The 17,659-nt window shown below is 46.5% G+C and overlaps 1 protein-coding gene across 1 annotated transcript in view; it reads right to left on the bottom strand.

Annotated features, from left to right (window-relative positions):
• rev3l (REV3 like, DNA directed polymerase zeta catalytic subunit) overlaps positions 1-17,659 on the bottom strand; it is a 219,505-nt gene that overhangs the window by 21,380 nt on the left and 180,466 nt on the right. Inside the window, exons 22-23 of the mRNA XM_085997824.1 lie at positions 11,133-11,274; positions 836-1,080 (exon numbers count right to left, since the gene is read on the bottom strand). Of these exons, the coding sequence (XP_085853950.1) occupies positions 836-1,080; positions 11,133-11,274 (387 nt within the window). The remainder of the gene's footprint in view (positions 1-835; positions 1,081-11,132; positions 11,275-17,659) is intronic.

Raw genomic sequence — 17,659 nt, forward strand, 5'->3', positions numbered from 1 at the left:
AATCTGTTTTCTGATTGGAGGACCAGGCCCACACGATTCCAGGTACGCTTCCGGACAGGCTGCGTCCCTGGGATCCATGGGCCATTACGTTGCCTTCCTACTCGCAGGGTCAGAGCGCAAGTTTACGCAGGAGGTCATCAGGTAGGTGCGTATTCTTTTCGCAGGTCAGCGGCGTATGCCGGAGGTACGCTGCCGACCGCAAATTTTGACCCAGTATTTTGCAATAGTTTGGTGCTAGTTCTTTGAAAGTACTAGAGTAATTATTGCATCACAGTAATATTTAAAAACTATACAAATAGTCTGAAAAGCTGTAATGTTCCAATACTTAAAGTTTAATTTTTAAAGGGCAGTACTGCCTCTCTCTTTTGGCTGATCATAGCTGCATGATGATTGCTCAAGGTCACATATGTTAAAAACCCTCAATTGGTACCATACTGGACACACGATGACTAATTACGGTGTACATTCAGAGTTACATAGTAAATCTTCACTTCATTGCTTGTACAAGGTGAATTTACCTTTGCTGCATATTATACTGGTTGTTATCACGTTATTTTAATATAGTCCTCAACAGATATAATAAACTGTGCTACCATATTGTAGTCTGTATTATTTTGTTAAATTATAGAATGCTAGTGAGCAGTTAGCTGTAGTAGTAGAAGAATTAGTTACTGTCCAAGGTGGAATAAAATTCAAGCTGCTCAAAAGGCCATCTGAGGTAACCCTGGTTTAAATGTCATTTTATTTTTTGAACCAGTTCAATCCAATCTCCATCAAGATTGGTCACACTGGACACCATAACTTGCAATACAATTAGAAAAGAAAAATGTCTTACTTTCCAAGGTAGTCGATGTTGCCCAGGCATGTGGAGTAGCAATAGTTGTAAGCTATGATGATAGAAGGGTACAGGGACTGGAAATCCAGAACCAGGACGGAGTTGCTGTAGAAGCGAGATTCAGGCTCCATCACAAGAGGAATGCACTGAGGAGCTCTCATGTGGGATCGCTGCTGGACACTGGGAGTTAGAGCGATATAGTTCATTGGTTTGGCAACACGCAACATCATTGACTCCACACGATACTGCAAAAACAGGAATGCATTACAAAGACTGTTGGTCAACTATAACAAAACTTTTTTGGTTTATGTACATTTTTTTCCCTTTTTCCTTTGCCCATTTTCTTTCTGTCCTGAAAGACTTAATTCACCAGAGCAGGCATCTTTCCTGTAGGGTGATATTCTTTATGACAACCAAGACCATGAGTGCTGGCAGGTGATTCAACCAAAGGGAGAGGTGTGTGTGTGTCTGATCACAGGCATGCTCAATTGTGTCTTCACACAACGTCTACGTACATGCCCTTTCTACTAGGGGCCACCGGATAGCTTTCAGGAAACCTAGCAGATTTTATCCCGATCTCAAGAATGCAGAGACTGACAGCCACATCTCCAACATCACTAGGGTTAAGATCAAGTAACTACACAGATTTTAACATAGCCCAAACTCATGACAGATGATCTAGTGCTAGATCAGGAAGCATGTTTTTACACCATGCCATTAGTGGAGCCCTTGGTTTCTGTAACTTATTTTCTTGGTGAGTTCTGTGCTCTGGAGGTGAGGGGGAAATTTCAAAGCTTGAAAACAAACACTCTTTCAGGGCAGATACGGCACAATTATAGCAGAATAAAGCCCTCTTCTGCCCAACCCAACCTAACAATGTGCCTCAGTCTGCTCAACTTAGGAATGCCCACTATTGGACCCATGTGACACTATTTCTCAGTGCTGAATTAAGAGCAATTTTTTACACTAAAAAATGGTTTGAGATTTCAAAATTCATTTCACATACAACCCTTAAAACCAACGGACAGAGGATGGTTTTAACCCATCAGTCTGCAATCATAGGTGCATGGCTAATGGGTCACCAGCCTCCCTTTGTAAATTCTATTTGTCTGTTGCCAGAGAGGGGATATTAGGCAGGTAACCAATGGAATATGAAAGCTAATCGAATAGTCCCCAAAACTATTGACAAAGTCAGAGATAATCATTTTCATGTAGCTGTACTGGTACACAGGTATTTGGAGTAATTTGGCAATATATTACAAATCAGTTCTAAAGTAAATTTCATTAACCCGAACCCTCACACCAAGTCATCTGAAGCTTTTCAGCTAAATGATGTCTCATTATAACAGGCACTCGCAGTATTTGATGTGCTGGGTAAGAGTCTATTTTCTAGTCAGAGATAGGATAATGAGCATAGATTTCTTTAATAAACTTTTCCTAAAAACATCACAATTATATTCCCTAATTTTTCATGAAGTTTTAAATTATTTTTCCAATTAACCCAAGTGCCCATGCAAATGAGGTTTAATTAGCATCCCTTTGGTCACGGTTACAATCAGAATTACAAAATGTAATTCCATCGTTAAGTTTTTTGTAAAAATATATAAAATTTACAGCCTTACTAATGCTGTGCCCTTCTACTCCTACAGCTCGCTGCTGCACAGAAAGCAAAACGTAAACTGCATCTTACTCAGTGGTTCATAAAGATATTTTCATTATTTCATTAAATATTCTTTGATTTGCTCTAGCTCAGAATAGGAGACCTTGAACTAATTAAAGATCAACGCTCATTACTCCCCAGTGGCTTTTTCACTTGGGTAGTGGATGCGGGGGTGAAGACAGGTAAGTAAAGGAATGCAATTTTCTTACTGAAGACTTTCGATGGTCTTTTTCCATATTCGTCCGGTTTCCTCTGGGTGGGAAATCAGTGGCGTTTGGTCAATTTGAAATTATAAGTAGAAGGGTGTGGTAAACCACTTTTATCATTCACTATCGTTACACTATGGTTATCACTGTTATATCGTTACACTATGGTTATCACTGTTTACACTGTTGTATCACTACACGAGGTCGCCTCTTGTCACGCTGTTATACCTGGGCTGACCACTGCTGACTCCGCCCATGGCTCCACCTACCTGCCCAGGTATAAAGGTGGTCGACTGGCTGGTATTCCTCCTTGTTGGATCCGATCACCCACGAGGGTGGGCTCTGTTATTTAGCCAATAAAAACCTATAGTTACTTTCTTAACTCGTCGCTTTTCATTGGATGAATTGATAGGTATATCAATTTTATTGGCTAAATTTTAAAATGTCGTTACCTGAGCAGCCAAACGACCAGTCAACAGAGCAGCCAAACGACCAGTCAGGTGCCCAGCTACAACAGCCACAGCAGCCGGCCTGGCTGCGAGCCCTCCGACCACTGTACCTGGATCTAAACCCACAGGCAGCAAACTCAGCCCTCGACTTCGAACACTGGCTGAGCTGTTTCGAATCCTACCTGGGAGAATCCGGCGTGCCTCAGAGATCCAAGCTAAGAGTTCTGACCGCCCAAGTGAGCCCTAAAGTATTCGCACTCATCCGGGACCTTACTACATACGAGGCCGCCATCAACCTACTGAAACAACAGTACCGGAGCCCGGTAAATTCCATGTATGCCAGACATCTCCTAAGATCCCGCCTGCAACAGCCAGGAGAGTCTGTAGATGAATTTTTACGGGCGCTACAAACACTCGGCAGGGACTGTGACTTTAAAGCGGTAACGGCGGCAGAAAATACTGAAGATAATATCCGCGATGCCTTCGTGAAAGGCCTGCGGTCCGACTACTCACGGCAAAGACTGCTTGAAGCAAAGGACCTCGACCTGAACACAGCTGCAGCCCTCGTTCGCTCCCTAGAAGTGGCCCATCGGGACCTCGAGGCGTACTCCAGGTACTGTAATTCGCGACCCTGGGACTCGAGACCGACCCCGACCGCAATACCCCTCGCAGCGCCGCCCCTGGGACCTACCTCAGCGTCGGCGTCCCGGACCCGATCGGGACCGTCACCCCCGGTACCGGCAGCGACATCGGACCCCCGCGATCGGGCCGCCGGCTGCTTCTTCTGCGGCCAGGCGAAACACCCGAGGTCGCGCTGCCCTGCGAGAAACGCGACTTGCTCCAGTTGCCAGAAGAAAGGCCACTTCGCTAAGGCCTGCAGAGGGAGAGCCACAGACACCAGCAGTGCCTCATGCGAGCTGTGGGGGCGGCCATCTTTCATCAAGGCCACAGATGCCAGTATCCCCTCGTGAGTCGTGGGGGCGGCCATCTTTGATCAAGGCCACCGACACCAGCAGTGCCACATGTGAGTTGTGGGGGCAGCCATCTTCTCCGCCATCTTACCCCACCTCGTGGGCGCCGCCATTTTACCCACCACACTCGACCGCCACCTCGCCTCCAGACCCGACCACCGCCTCACCCGCAGACTACAGCAGCTCGCTCAGCCATACACTAGCCTCCGTCACACTGGACCAAGCTCGCCCGCATTACCTGTCCAAGTCCATGATGGACATCGAAGTAAACGGCCACGCCACGACCTGCCTGTTCGACAGCGGAAGCACGGAGAGCTTCATCCATCCAGACACGGTGAGCCACTACTCCCTCACTGTCCGGCCAACGCGCAACCGGGTCTCGATGGCGTCTAGGTCCCACTCTACAGACATCAGCGGCTACTGTGTTGTGACCCTGTCGGTTAGGGGCACGGAGTATAAAAATTTTAAACTTCTCGTCCTGCCCCAACTCTGCGCTGCCGTCCTACTAGGGCTGGATTTCCAATCCCACCTTCAAAGTGTCACTCTAGCGTACGGTGGACCCCTCCCCCCACTCACAGTCGACAACCAGCAGCCTTTAAACCGCCCACCGCGTACCACCTGCGACCTATCCACCCTCAGGGTCCCGCCTCCCTCCCTGTTCGCCAACCTCACCCGCGACTGTAAACCCGTCGCCACCAAGAGCAGGCGGTACAGCGCCGGGGACAGAGCTTTTATTAGCTCTGAAGTGCAGCGCCTCCTGAAGGAGGGCATCATCGAGAGGAGCAACAGCCCCTGGCGCGCTCAGGTCGTAGTCGTCAAGACCGGCGATAAAAACCGCCTAGTCATCGACTACAGCCAAACCATAAACCAGTACACCCAGCTGGACGCATACCCCCTTCCCCGCATATCTGATATGGTCAATCAGATTGCACAGTACCGCGTATTCTCTACCATCGACCTTAAGTCGGCCTATCACCAACTCCCTATCCGCCCTGAGGACCGCCAGTATACCGCCTTCGAGGCGAATGGCCGCCTCTACCACTTCCTGAGCGTTCCCTTCGGCGTCACCAACGGGGTTTCGGTCTTCCAAAGGGAGATGGACCGGATGGTTGACCAGAACGGGCTGCAAGCCACGTTCCCCTATCTAGATAACGTCACCATCTGCGGCCGCGACCGGCAGGACCACGATGCTAATCTGGAGAGATTCCTCCGTACGGCCCAGCGGCTGAACCTCACCTACAATAAGGAGAAATGTGTGTTTAACACCTCGCGCCTTGCCATCCTCGGCTGCGTAGTAGAGAACGGAGTCATCGGCCCCGACCCCGAAAGAATGCGCCCCCTCATGGAGCTTCCCCTCCCCCACTGTCCAAAGGCGCTGAGGAGAACCCTGGGGCTCTTCGCCTACTATGCCCAATGGGTGCCCAATTATGCGGACAAAGCCAGACCCCTCATGAAGTCCACCTCCTTCCCCCTGACGGCAGAAGCGTGCGCAGCCTTCTCCCTCATTAAGGGAGACATTGCTAAGGCCACAATGCACGCGGTGGATGAGTCTATCCCTTTCCAAGTGGAGAGCGATGCATCCGACTTCGCCCTGGCCGCAACCCTTAACCAGGAGGGGAGACCAGTGGCCTTCTTCTCAAGGACCCTCCAGGGCCCCGAGATCCGACACTCTTCGGTCGAGAAGGAGGCCCAGGCGATCGTGGAGGCTGTACGACGCTGGAGGCATTACCTGGCAGGCAAACGATTTACCCTCCTCACCGACCAACGTTCGGTCGCCTTTATGTTTAATAACAAGCTGAGGGGCAAAATCAAGAACGACAAGATCTTGAGGTGGAGAATCGAGCTCTCCACCTATGATTATGATATCTTGTACTGGCCTGGTAAACTGAACGAACCCCCAGATGCTCTATCACGAAGTACATGCGCCAGCGTGCAAAGTGATAGACTGCAGACCCTCCACAACGACCTCTGCCACCCCAGGGTCACCAGACTTTACCACTTCATTAAGGCCCGCAACCTGCCCTACTCCATCGAGGAGGTCAGGACCATGACCAGGAACTGCCAAACCTGTGCCGAATGCAAACCGCATTTCTTTAGGCCGGACAGAGCAAGCCTGATCAAGGCCACCCGCCCCTTCGAGCGCTTGAGCATCGATTTTAAGGGGCCCCTCCCGTCCTCTGACCGTAATGTGTACTTCCTCAACATTATTGATGAGTACTCCCGTTTCCCCTTCGCCTTCCCCTGCCCAGACATGACCAGTACCACGGTCATCAGATGCCTGAACGACCTCTTCGCCTTGTTCGGGTTCCCGAACTATATACATAGCGACCGGAGCTCCTCCTTCATGAGCGAGGAACTTCGCCAGTTCCTACTAGCGAGAGGTATTGCTGCAAGCAGGACCACCAGCTACAACCCCCGGGGGAACGGCCAGGTGGAAAGAGAGAACGCGACTGTCTGGAAGGCCGTTCTCTTAGCCTTAAAGTCGAAGGGCCTCCCAACCTCTCGCTGGCAGGAAGTCCTCCCGGCAGCGCTGCACTCCATCCGGTCACTGCTTTGCACTGCCATTAACGCCACCCCCCATGAACGAATGTTTGTTTTCCCCAGGAAGTCGACTACGGGAACCACGCTACCAACTTGGCTGACCTCTCCGGGGCCCGTCTTGCTGCGAAAGCACGTGAGGGCCCATAAAACGGACCCCCTGGTCGAGAGGGTGGACCTCCTGCACGCCAACCCCCAGTACGCCTATGTGGCATACCCAGACGGGCGGGAGGACACAGTCTCCTTACGAGACCTTGCACCCTCGGGCACCCCTGAGACACCACCATTACCCCCCACCACTCCCCCAGATCCAGCCCAGGTAGACGGCATGCCGGAACCCCACGAGCCTTCGCCGACCACGCAGACACCAGCATTAACGTCGGATACTGCATCACCGCCGCCGCTGCTGCGACGATCAGAAAGGCTTACGAGGCCTCCGGACAGACTGACATACCCGAACTGGTAGTACACTTCACCCCGCCGGACTCAAATCTAAACAAGGGGTGAATGTGGTAAACCACTTTTATCATTCACTATCGTTACACTTTGGTTATCACTGTTATATCGTTACACTATGGTTATCACTGTTTACACTGTTGTATCACTACACGAGGTCGCCTCTTGTCACGCTGTTATACCTGGGCTGACCACTGCTGACTCCGCCCATGGCTCCACCTACCTGCCCAGGTATAAAGGTGGTCGACTGGCTGGTATTCCTCCTTGTTGGATCCGATCACCCACGAGGGTGGGCTCTGTTATTTAGCCAATAAAAACCTATAGTTACTTTCTTAACTCGTCGCTTTTCATTGGATGAATTGATAGGTATATCAAAGGGTAAGGAAGATTTAAAAAAAATTAAAAAAAAAAAAAAAAAAAACACAGGGCTGCTGGAGCATGGGTGGCTTTGACACAAGGAAAGGTTGAGGCAGAGGCTATTACATCTTTAAAGGGAAAATTGGATAAATATTTTAAGCAGCAATGTAGGACAGCGGAATTAGCTTTGAATTGCTCCAAAAGAGCCGCACAGATATGATGGGCCGAAGAGTCTTCTCTGCAGTAAACATCGAATGTCCCATGGTGGGTCTTACTGCAGCACTTGCAAGCTTCAGAAACAATTTTTTGCAAGAGCCATTATGAACATGCTCCACAACAATAACTTCAATGGTGCCATCGTAGGTACTGAGAGTTCAACCTATGCAAGTATTTCTCACTTTCACAGAGGAGTTACTTTTACATCTAGCAAAAGCCATGTGCTCTGAAAAGATTATGCTGTAACGTATTAATTATATTTTGAGCTAAAAAGGTCCTCAGAAGCATTACATTCTGGATGTGTGCTGTAACGGTATAAATGATTCCCAAAAATCCTTCACTGAACATGAAGTAGGATTTTATAAATTATTCCTATTGCTACTGCCAAAACAAATGTATACATTATAATTGTGTCTGCTTAGCATTTTAGTATAAAATGTTAATGTGGTCCTGGCTGATTAAGGCTATGTAAAACAGGAGAAAGATTTACAATGAGATTACTGCTTTCAAACAAGACACAAATCCAGATGGTCTATGCAACATACTAAAACAGTTTGCTACACAGATTTCTAAAAGATAGCTCTGTTTAAACTTTGGATAACAGCATTGCATGGAAAACTGGCTTAGATAAGAGACAACCCAGGGTGCTGACTTGTTGCAACTTATGACCTACATCAAAGCTCTCTCGTTCCTGTCAGTGTAATCTCGAGTTCCTACAGTACAGCTGTAATATGGTTCTGAAGGTTGTACTAAATTTACTGAGTAAATGATTCACAGTTGGACATCTACTAGTATAGGATTAAACTTCAGCCATCTCTACAATGCTACTGGCTTAAATCTAATGAATCTGGTTTTACTATGGGCAATAATGTGCGACTGAAGATCGGTTAACGTGAGAAAAGTCCAAATCTGGTAATCACACGTCAAGAGAGGAAATTTTGATTACTTTACATGTTTTTCCTTCAGCACACAAGTGATTGGTCTGGAATGTTTATCTGTTATAGAAAGAGCTGGGGAGGGGGAAGGAGTAAAGAGAGCACAAACGCAAGTCAGAGGGAGAATGAACAAAGAGATAGTTTAGGTACTATAACCATCATTCATTTTGCACCAATTTCTACCCTTCCTCTTCTCCTAAAGCTACCCGCTCCTGTAAGGGTACAGTTCCACGGGGACCAGTCATTCTGCAGGACCTCATTTAAGTGGCTATTTTCCATGTGCACCCAGACTTTGTGATGACTGGTAGCTATCATTCTTGAAATCAAGATATGTTTCAAATTCTACTGGTATGTCGCATAATCATCAAAAGCAAGGGTAAAGATTACAGAATCATTTATATCTCCAGTGCATCCCCTACCGCTTATAGCAGGTGCGTTGGTGCTAACACAGTCTGCGTACTATAGAAGGTGGATAGTAAAACCTTAGTTGTTGTGAAGGGCACTTTTGCTCTGGCAGATTGATCAACAGACTAAAATGTAACTAGCCAAGGTAATCTCACCTTAATGCGGTTCAAAGAGCTGATTGGGCAGCTGCTGGAAAATCAGTTTGCCTGAAATATCCGGATCTTTTAATCAGTATAAGCGGTGGCTTTGTAATTGACATCTATGGGAAAGGCAAGTGATTACCAATAGGTGGCCAGTATAAACGGTTGCAATAACCATGGGTGGATGGGAGGAGTGCACTTCCTACTTAAATGGCCACTTGGCTCAGTTGGTAGCACTTTCACCCAAGTCAAAAGGTTGTGGGTTCAAGCCTCACTCTAGGAGGCACAATCTAGGCCAACATTTCAGTATTTTGTGTGCTGCACTGCCAGAAGAGACACTGAATCTATTCAGGTGAATGTAAAGGTCCCATGGAGCTAATTGAAGAACAGGGAGTTTGTCCAGTCTCCTGGCCAACAGTCTTGCCTTAAGTAAAACCACCAAACCTATTTTAACTAGTCATTCATCTCACTTGTGTTTGTGGGATTTGGTGCATGAAATTGGTTATGTTTACTCTCCGGCCAGCCTTCCATCTTTCACCCTCCATAAACAAGCTAATCCAAAACTCATGATGCCCGTATCCTAACTCACACAAAGTCTCGTTCACTTATCACCCCTGTGCTCGTTGACCTACATAGGCTCCCGGTCCACCAACACCACGATTTTAAAATTCTCATCCGTGCTGAAATGCTTCGATGGCCTCGCCCTTCCCGAAGACGCTCCTCAAAACCTACCTCTGTGCTAATGGCTCCTTCCTTGGCTCAGTATCAATTTTTGTTTGATTCCGATCCTGTGAAGCACCTTGGGATGTTTTACTAAGTTAAGATGCGCTACAAATGCAAGTCGTTGTACTTAAGTAACTACACTTCTAAAAAGTACTTTGTTTGTGAAGGGTTTTGCGAGGACGTGCCAAGGCACTAAGTGCAAATTCATTTTTTCTTTATGTTGTATGATCCCAATTGGGAACGTTCTGTTGTTTTTGACCGTTTTAGAGCATTACAAAGTCAACAAGTGGTTCCAGAGGAATTAAATGCCTTCCACCTGAAGGAGAGGTTCAAGCATATTTTAATTAAAAAGAGTGTTTAAAATATAAACTAAATGACCTTTCGTTGTACTTTACGCAGATAAATGGTTTGCCCAAACGTTAAACCATGCTAATCAATTAATGCTGTTAATTTAACCAAAAGTGCATGGAGGAAGCCATTACGTAATACAGAATACCTTTAGTTCAAAGACACTGATTACAATAACTATCCAAATGAATGTCTCCTTTGTTTAAAAAAAGTGTTTTGCAAATATCCTACAAATCTAGGTGGGACACATTAACCCAGGAGGAGATTATTGTTTTGTGTCCAGTAAATGTCCTTTAATATTGTTAGAGAGATCTTAAGTAAAGTCAACAAATTTTACCAACGAGTGTACAATCAGTACGATTGCTATCCACCATAATTCTATGAAACCTTTCACGTTCAAAGAGTTTTGTGCAGAACAAAGGTTAAGATCCAAATCTGGAAGCAGGGTTTTATTTGTGGGAAGGGTGGAACAGAGTGACAGAAAAGGTGGAGCATGCCAACTTCCTTTCTATAAATTTAGAAATCGCTGTGAACACCAAATTCAGCTGTGGTTCAGCAGCTCCTCTTACTTAGCATTATCCAGGAATATAATCCATTTTCCTGGTTTACATGCAAAAAAAAAACTTAGCATAATGATTTTATTCACCATTTTTCCTGTTCATTTATGACAATTCGAATAGTTGCAAATTACAAATACAATGGGAAAAGGTAAAAAGTCAATAGTATATGTTTTACATATTCTGATTGATGTATTATCCCAACATCTTTTAAAATAGTTCTCATTCTATTTATGTAATGAAATAAAAATGAAATCATAACTGTAGTAAACGGTAATATTTAAGAATGACAGGATCGTTTCTGCACCAGACAGAACCTGAAAGTTAACCACTAACCTGTGCGCCTCTTGTCAGCACATGATAGAATAAGATACCAAATAGTCGGGCCAGTTCGCTCGTTCTTTCGATTAAATCCAGCTGTTCCAGCAACTGTAGATTTCCACGTACACGGCAAATATAATGATCAACCATCTTCCATCTGTAATAGAATAAAATCCCAGACATTGGAACCACCAAAACACTCCAGAAGTTACTGTGCTCATTACAGGATTCTATCTACAAAGGAACTCTCATCTGTATCTATATCATATTATCAGAAGACTTTCTTCTAAATTCATTTCTGCTGAGTGGAGGAATGTACTGTGTCATTTAAGGAAGGAAAAATGAGGACGGATTTATTTTCTGTTCATGAAGGTGGAGGATGTAAACATTGGGAAATGGGATACAGTCCCAATTTCAGGCCAGACAGAGCACGCTCAGAAACAGAATGGTCATCGAACTTTTCTCAGAGTGTTCATCAGCTCCGCATATCAAAGGACTGAAGAAGCACAAGTAGGACGTGTGGCAAGTTTATGGTGTTAGAATAAAATTTTGCTGGACAAGATTTTGCTGGAAAAGACACAAACAACAAATTCGCTGACTGGGACTAATTGAATCACTGCACAGTGAGACATGCCACGCTTACGCATGGCTGGAACAAAGTTCGTCTCGTGTCCTAACTGGGACTAATTGGATCACTGAGGACTAACAAGGTTCACTGGTATCCTATCATCGAACTAATCACTTGTATCCTATTATCGAACTAATCACATTCCGCCGGGGAACAAGACGGAATGAAGACCTGAAGAGGCAGAATTGGCAACACAAGTGTGTAAACTCCTGACTGGAGGAAAATAACGATATGCGCTAATAAACGAATTGATTGGATGAATGTAAATGATCTAAAACCAACTTCTTGGAATTGTATATAAGCTCGGCACGTACTACAATCGGGGAGAAGGTGCTCTCGCAGACCGCGTGGTTGCAGACGCTTCTCCCAGAGCTCTGTCATTTAATAAAGTTGTCTCTCTTACTCAAAGTCTAGTTTCCGAGGAATCATTTTTCCTACAACAAATTGGCGCTGTGAGCAGGGTGCCATGGAGCTGAACAATCGCTCGAGTCAGTGACCAGGGTGAGTAGTCAGATTTTTGACCACCCATAAATCAGAGACACTCGACAAGGCGACTGAACGGCGAAGCGGCACCAAAACGAATCTGGGACACAGACTGAGTGGGTAAGAGACACTACTTGATTTGTATGTGTGTATTTGTATTTGTGTAATAGTAACTAAGTAACTAAGAAAAACCTCGGATCAGGAGGACACTTGTCTCAGACACCTAGCCTCAGGCCGGTTGTTAAGAGGGCAAATGCCCCACGCGAAGGCCAGGACCATGAAGTAGGTGCCGAGATTCCAAGGTGTTCTAAAGTCGTGATACTAGTCGAGTACGGTTAACATTTTTCTGCATTATATCATGTTGCTAAGTGAACTAGGAGATTATTAGTGTCGGTGTTGTAGGACCCTGATCAGGTAAACAGACACCGGGGAGGGGTAGAAACCCCGTCCAACAAGCAAGCGTTACACGTCCGGGCAGTTTTGAGAGAAAGACAAACCCGGACCTCTGAGAACGCTGGCATAGAGTGCGACAAGAAGCTCGGGTATTCTCGGAAGGAAAGAATAGGGGGGCTCTCTAAGGAACAGATCTCCAGACACGAAGGAACGATCGGTGAAGCAGCGGCGATGTCAGGTGAGGAAGTTAAGAGGGGACCTTCAGGCTCCCTCACATATTCTTATATGACAAACCGACAGTCGTTAATTAAGGAGATGCAGAAAGACGGTTGGGATGTGTCACAGACTTTAGAACTCCAGAGAAGCTGGTTGACTAAACAGACAAAGGATAAAACCAAGGCGGCAGGAGTGTTATTAGTACACCACTAGCAGGACTCATTGAACAAGTAAACGTAATAAAGAAAGTTGCACAAGACAAAGTACAGATGGTTACGGAACTAGAGACAAAGGCGAAATGTCAAGCAAAGATTATAAAGGAATTAGAGTGTAAGGTATACGAGGGGGGGCGAATGGGGACTTGTCCAGACACCACCTCCCTTCCCCCATATTACAGTGCAGAACCAACAGCCCCTGCAGGCGAGGGGGATGTTGAAATAGTCGAGATGGCTCCTGTGAGTCGGGGCGGGACATTGGCTAATCCCACCGCCAGTACCCAATAAAGGCGGAGGCCAGGAAGGCAGTCATGGACATAGTGAAGGGGCTAGTAGAAAGGGGTATCCTGAGGGAAACCACGAGCACTACTAATTCCCCCACATGGCCAGTAGAGAAACCTAATGGGAGCTATAGGTTGACTATAGACTATACGGCCCTCAACAGGGTCACTCCTAAATTACACCCCATCATTGCCAGCCCCTCAACAATTTTGAATGGGCTATCCCCTGAACAGAAGATATTCACCGTTTTAGACATAGCTAACGGATTCTGGGTACTCCCATTAGATCCGGAAGCACAAGAGAAATTTGCAGTCACAGTAGGGGATAAACAATATACATGGACCCGATTGCCACAGGGATTCCATAATAGCCCAGCTATTTTTCACCGCGTCATGAGTGATATCCTAAAACAGATAGAAGTACCTAAAGGAAGCACTATTTTGCAGTACGTCGACGACATACTAATAGCCTCGGAAACGAAGGCAGACCATCTGGCAACCCTATATTTAGTACTAAGGGCCCTAGAGACGGCTGGCCTCAAGGTAAGCCCTAAAAAAGCACAGATAGGAAAAACTCAGGTCCTATACCTGGGACATCTAATCTCCCAAGGACTTAAAGAAATGCCACAGGACAGGAAACACACTGTCCAGGGCATGCCGAGACCCGTGACAGTACGCGGAGTCAGGAAGGTACTGGGGCTCTTTAATTACAGTAGAAATTTTATCCTGGGGTTCGCTAAATTAGCAGAACCTATACAAAGATTAGTGAAAGGGGGTAAACCCGCGTTGGAACCGATAGATTGGGGACCGGAACAAGAGGAAGCTTATACTCAACTAAAGTCTGAGCTAGTATCAGCCCCAGGGCTAGGACTGCCAGATATGAGTAAGGACTTCCACATACATTGCAACAATGAAGAAGGGTTTTACACAGCAGTAGTTACACAGGATCATGGGGATAAAAGAAGGCCCGTCGCCTACTATTCCACAGCGGAGGGACCGGTAGTCACAGGGCTCTCCCGGTGCATAGCTGCATTGGATTGTGCGGCTTGGGCAGTAAAGGTTAGTGAGCCGATAGTAATGACAGGAAACATTATATTGCACACTAAACACACTCTGGTAGAGATGCTGAATACCGGGAAATTAAGATCCGTCTCGAACATGAGACGTGCCAAGTGGGAGGCCGTCCTCCTCCCTCCGAGTAAAGCAGTAACCATTGTTAGAGACACGGGGGAGAACCTGGCAGAAGGAATACTGGGAACTGGGGAGCCCCACAACTGTGGGGACGTAGATATGAATCTGGAAGAAGATAGGATAAAAGACACCCCTTTAGCGACAGCGGAAGAGACGTTGTACGTAGATGGTTCACGCAAGTATATAGATGGGCTGCCCCGAACGGGGTGGGCGGTGGTTAATGGCGAATTAAAAACCGTAGTCAGGACGGATTGATGGAGGCCTATCAGCCCAAGTGGCAGAGCTAGTGGCTCTCACCAAGGCACTAGAGTTGTCAGAGAATAAAATCGTGAACATTTACACAGATAGTAGGTATGCCTTTGGGGTGGTCCACGATTATATGACTGCATGGGGTAGGAGGGGATTCATTACTACGGGAGGCAATCCCATAAAACACCAGCTGAGGATAGAAGCCCTCCTAGAAGCTAGCGACAAACCCCAACAGGTAGCAGTAATTAAGATTAAGGCACATCAGAGGGAACCGGACCGGACTAGCCCGGACTGGTTAAATCACCAGGGGAACCAGGCTGCGGACCAAGCAGCACAAAGGGCGCTGGAGCAAGAAAGGATCGAAGAAGTACCAATAGCCGCTGTGAGCAGCTCCGAGGACGAGGTAAGTATTGACGAACTCCATGAGGACACCCCCGACGTCGAAAAAGGTACGTGGGAAGAACAAGGCGCAAAGCGGGGAAGCGATAATGTCTGGCGAAAGGATAACAGGGTAATGGCCCCCAAGTGCATTCAAAATACGCTATTAGAACTCCACCATGGGCTTGTACACTCGGAGAGAAGCGATGATGGGAAGCCTCAGCAAAGAATGGTGGTGGAAGGGGATGGGAAGAGATATTGCGAGATACTGCCATCGATGTATCACCTGTGCGCAGTATAACCCTGGGCGACCCATAAAAGTCAAAATGGGACATCAACCAAGGCCACGAGGGCCCTGGGAGCATATACAAATAGACTTCACAGGTCCCCTTCCACCGTCACACGGCAAAACATACTGCCTCGTGGTCATAGACCAATTCACCCGCTAGGTAGAGGCTTTCCCCACGCGAAATTGCACCGCTTTGACGGTTGGCCAGAGTCTTAGCTGAAGAAGTAATCCCCAGGTGGGGAATACCAATTCAAATGGACTCTGATCAAGGTACCCACTTTACCGGGAGTGTCATAAAAACGGTATGCCAATTAATGGGAATTAAACAAAAATTCCACATCCCATACCACCCTCAAAGTTCGGGCATGGTGGAACGAATGAACCGAACCCTTAAAAATGCATTGGCAAAGGCAATGCAGATGTCGGGGAAAACCTGGACTGAAGTATTGCCCATTATCCTAATGAAGCTGCGAGCCACTGAAAACCGAACGACAGGCTTGACCCCTTATGAATTGATGACAGGAAGGGCGATGCAATTGCCAGAAGGCATCATAACAGGTGGGGCCGATGTAGGCCCTTTAAAAGATAGACTAAAACGATACGTTCTGGAACTTAGCACTCAATTAAAGGAGATGCGAAAGAATGTCCGCGATAATCAGGAGGACAAGGATCGGGCACAAGAGCTCACAATGACAGCTTATGTTCCCTCAGCGGGTAGTAAAGCCATGGTGAAAACTCTGCCCAGCAAACCAGGGTTCGCCCCAAAATGGAGTGGGCCATATAAAATCATAATCAGTGGGGATACCTGTGTCTGTCTAGACATAAGGGGTAAAGGAGTATGGAAGCATTGGACACAATTGAAAGTATATAAAGACAACTGACTGGCTACTTTCTGAATCTGTTTTACAGGTGATCTGCATACCCTTTGTCATAAAATTCCTGTAAAGACTGGACTGTAGTGATATATTAATCATGTTTAGAGTATTATGGGTAATGGCGTTATTTTATATTGTCACGGGAAGCGCGGTACCCCATTTACGTAAAGAGAGAGGATTGCATGTAAATACCTTTCTGTATATGTCATATGTCTATGCGAAAAAAATGGGCCAAAGTTCCTGCTGGGTGTGCGCCCATGTGCCCACCCATACGGGGGGAGGAATCCCATTAAGGCCTATCCCCTTTAAGGTATGGTGTGGAGATGCCGGAGTTGGACTGGGGTGGACAAATGTAAGAAGTCACACGACACCAGGTTATAGTCCAACAGCTTTATTTGAAATCACAAGCTTTCGGAGCGCTGCTCCTTCTTCAGGTGAAGAAGGAGCAGCGCTCCGAAAGCTTGTGATTTCAAATAAAGCTGTTGGACTATAACCTGGTGTCGTGTGACTTCTTACCCTTTAAGGTAGAGGAGATGGTAGGGTGTTTATTATACTCTAATACCACCTGGAAGAAGGAGGATACCATACAAACCCAAAATAGCTTGAATCCAGATCAGCTGGAACATGAGTGGAAACAGGCAGGGTATAACCCCACGAACTTTAAAGGATGGTTTCATCCCCAGTACGATAATCGAAGGTATCCAGAAGAGCTATTAGTCAGCACAGGGGGAAAACTAAACAATGGAGAGGGGGAAGTCTGCTTGGTAAACTATGACGAGACAGGGTTAGTGGTTGGATGGAGTAAGTGCAAGTATAATTACACTTTAACCAAAACCAGTACTAAACCACCAGGTGCCCTAGAATGGCCCTACGTGGGAACGTTTAATTTATCCGAAGTGCTAAACCGGACTAGCAATCTACCCTGGAGGGGAATACCTGGGATCATGTACCAACTTTGGAACAAATTTGAGGCCTATAATAATACCTATTTCATTTGCGGATATAAGGCGTATACATGGCTTCCACGAACCTGGACTGGGTCATGCTATGTAGGATACGTAGTACCATACATCCATTATTTATCCTCCCATACCCACCACTACGGGTACCAGTCGTTATGGCAACCAGCCAAGCGTGTTAAGAGAGCTATTACGGAAACCAAAAGATTCTGGGCTATAGCATTCCCCTGGTACGGAACAGGAAAAATAGCAAGGGAATCCATAAACGTGGCAGCAGTGCTCGAACAAATAGCCAACGATATGGCTGAGTCCCTGAGAGAAATGAGTGCCGAAATGGTGGCGATCCGGACCACCGCCTTACAGAATAGGATAGCCCTAGATTATC

This window comes from Somniosus microcephalus, chromosome 9 (assembly GCF_052327205.1).
Source record: "Somniosus microcephalus isolate GS21.2 chromosome 9, FLI_Smic_1.0, whole genome shotgun sequence".
Lineage (NCBI taxonomy): Eukaryota > Metazoa > Chordata > Chondrichthyes > Squaliformes > Somniosidae > Somniosus > Somniosus microcephalus.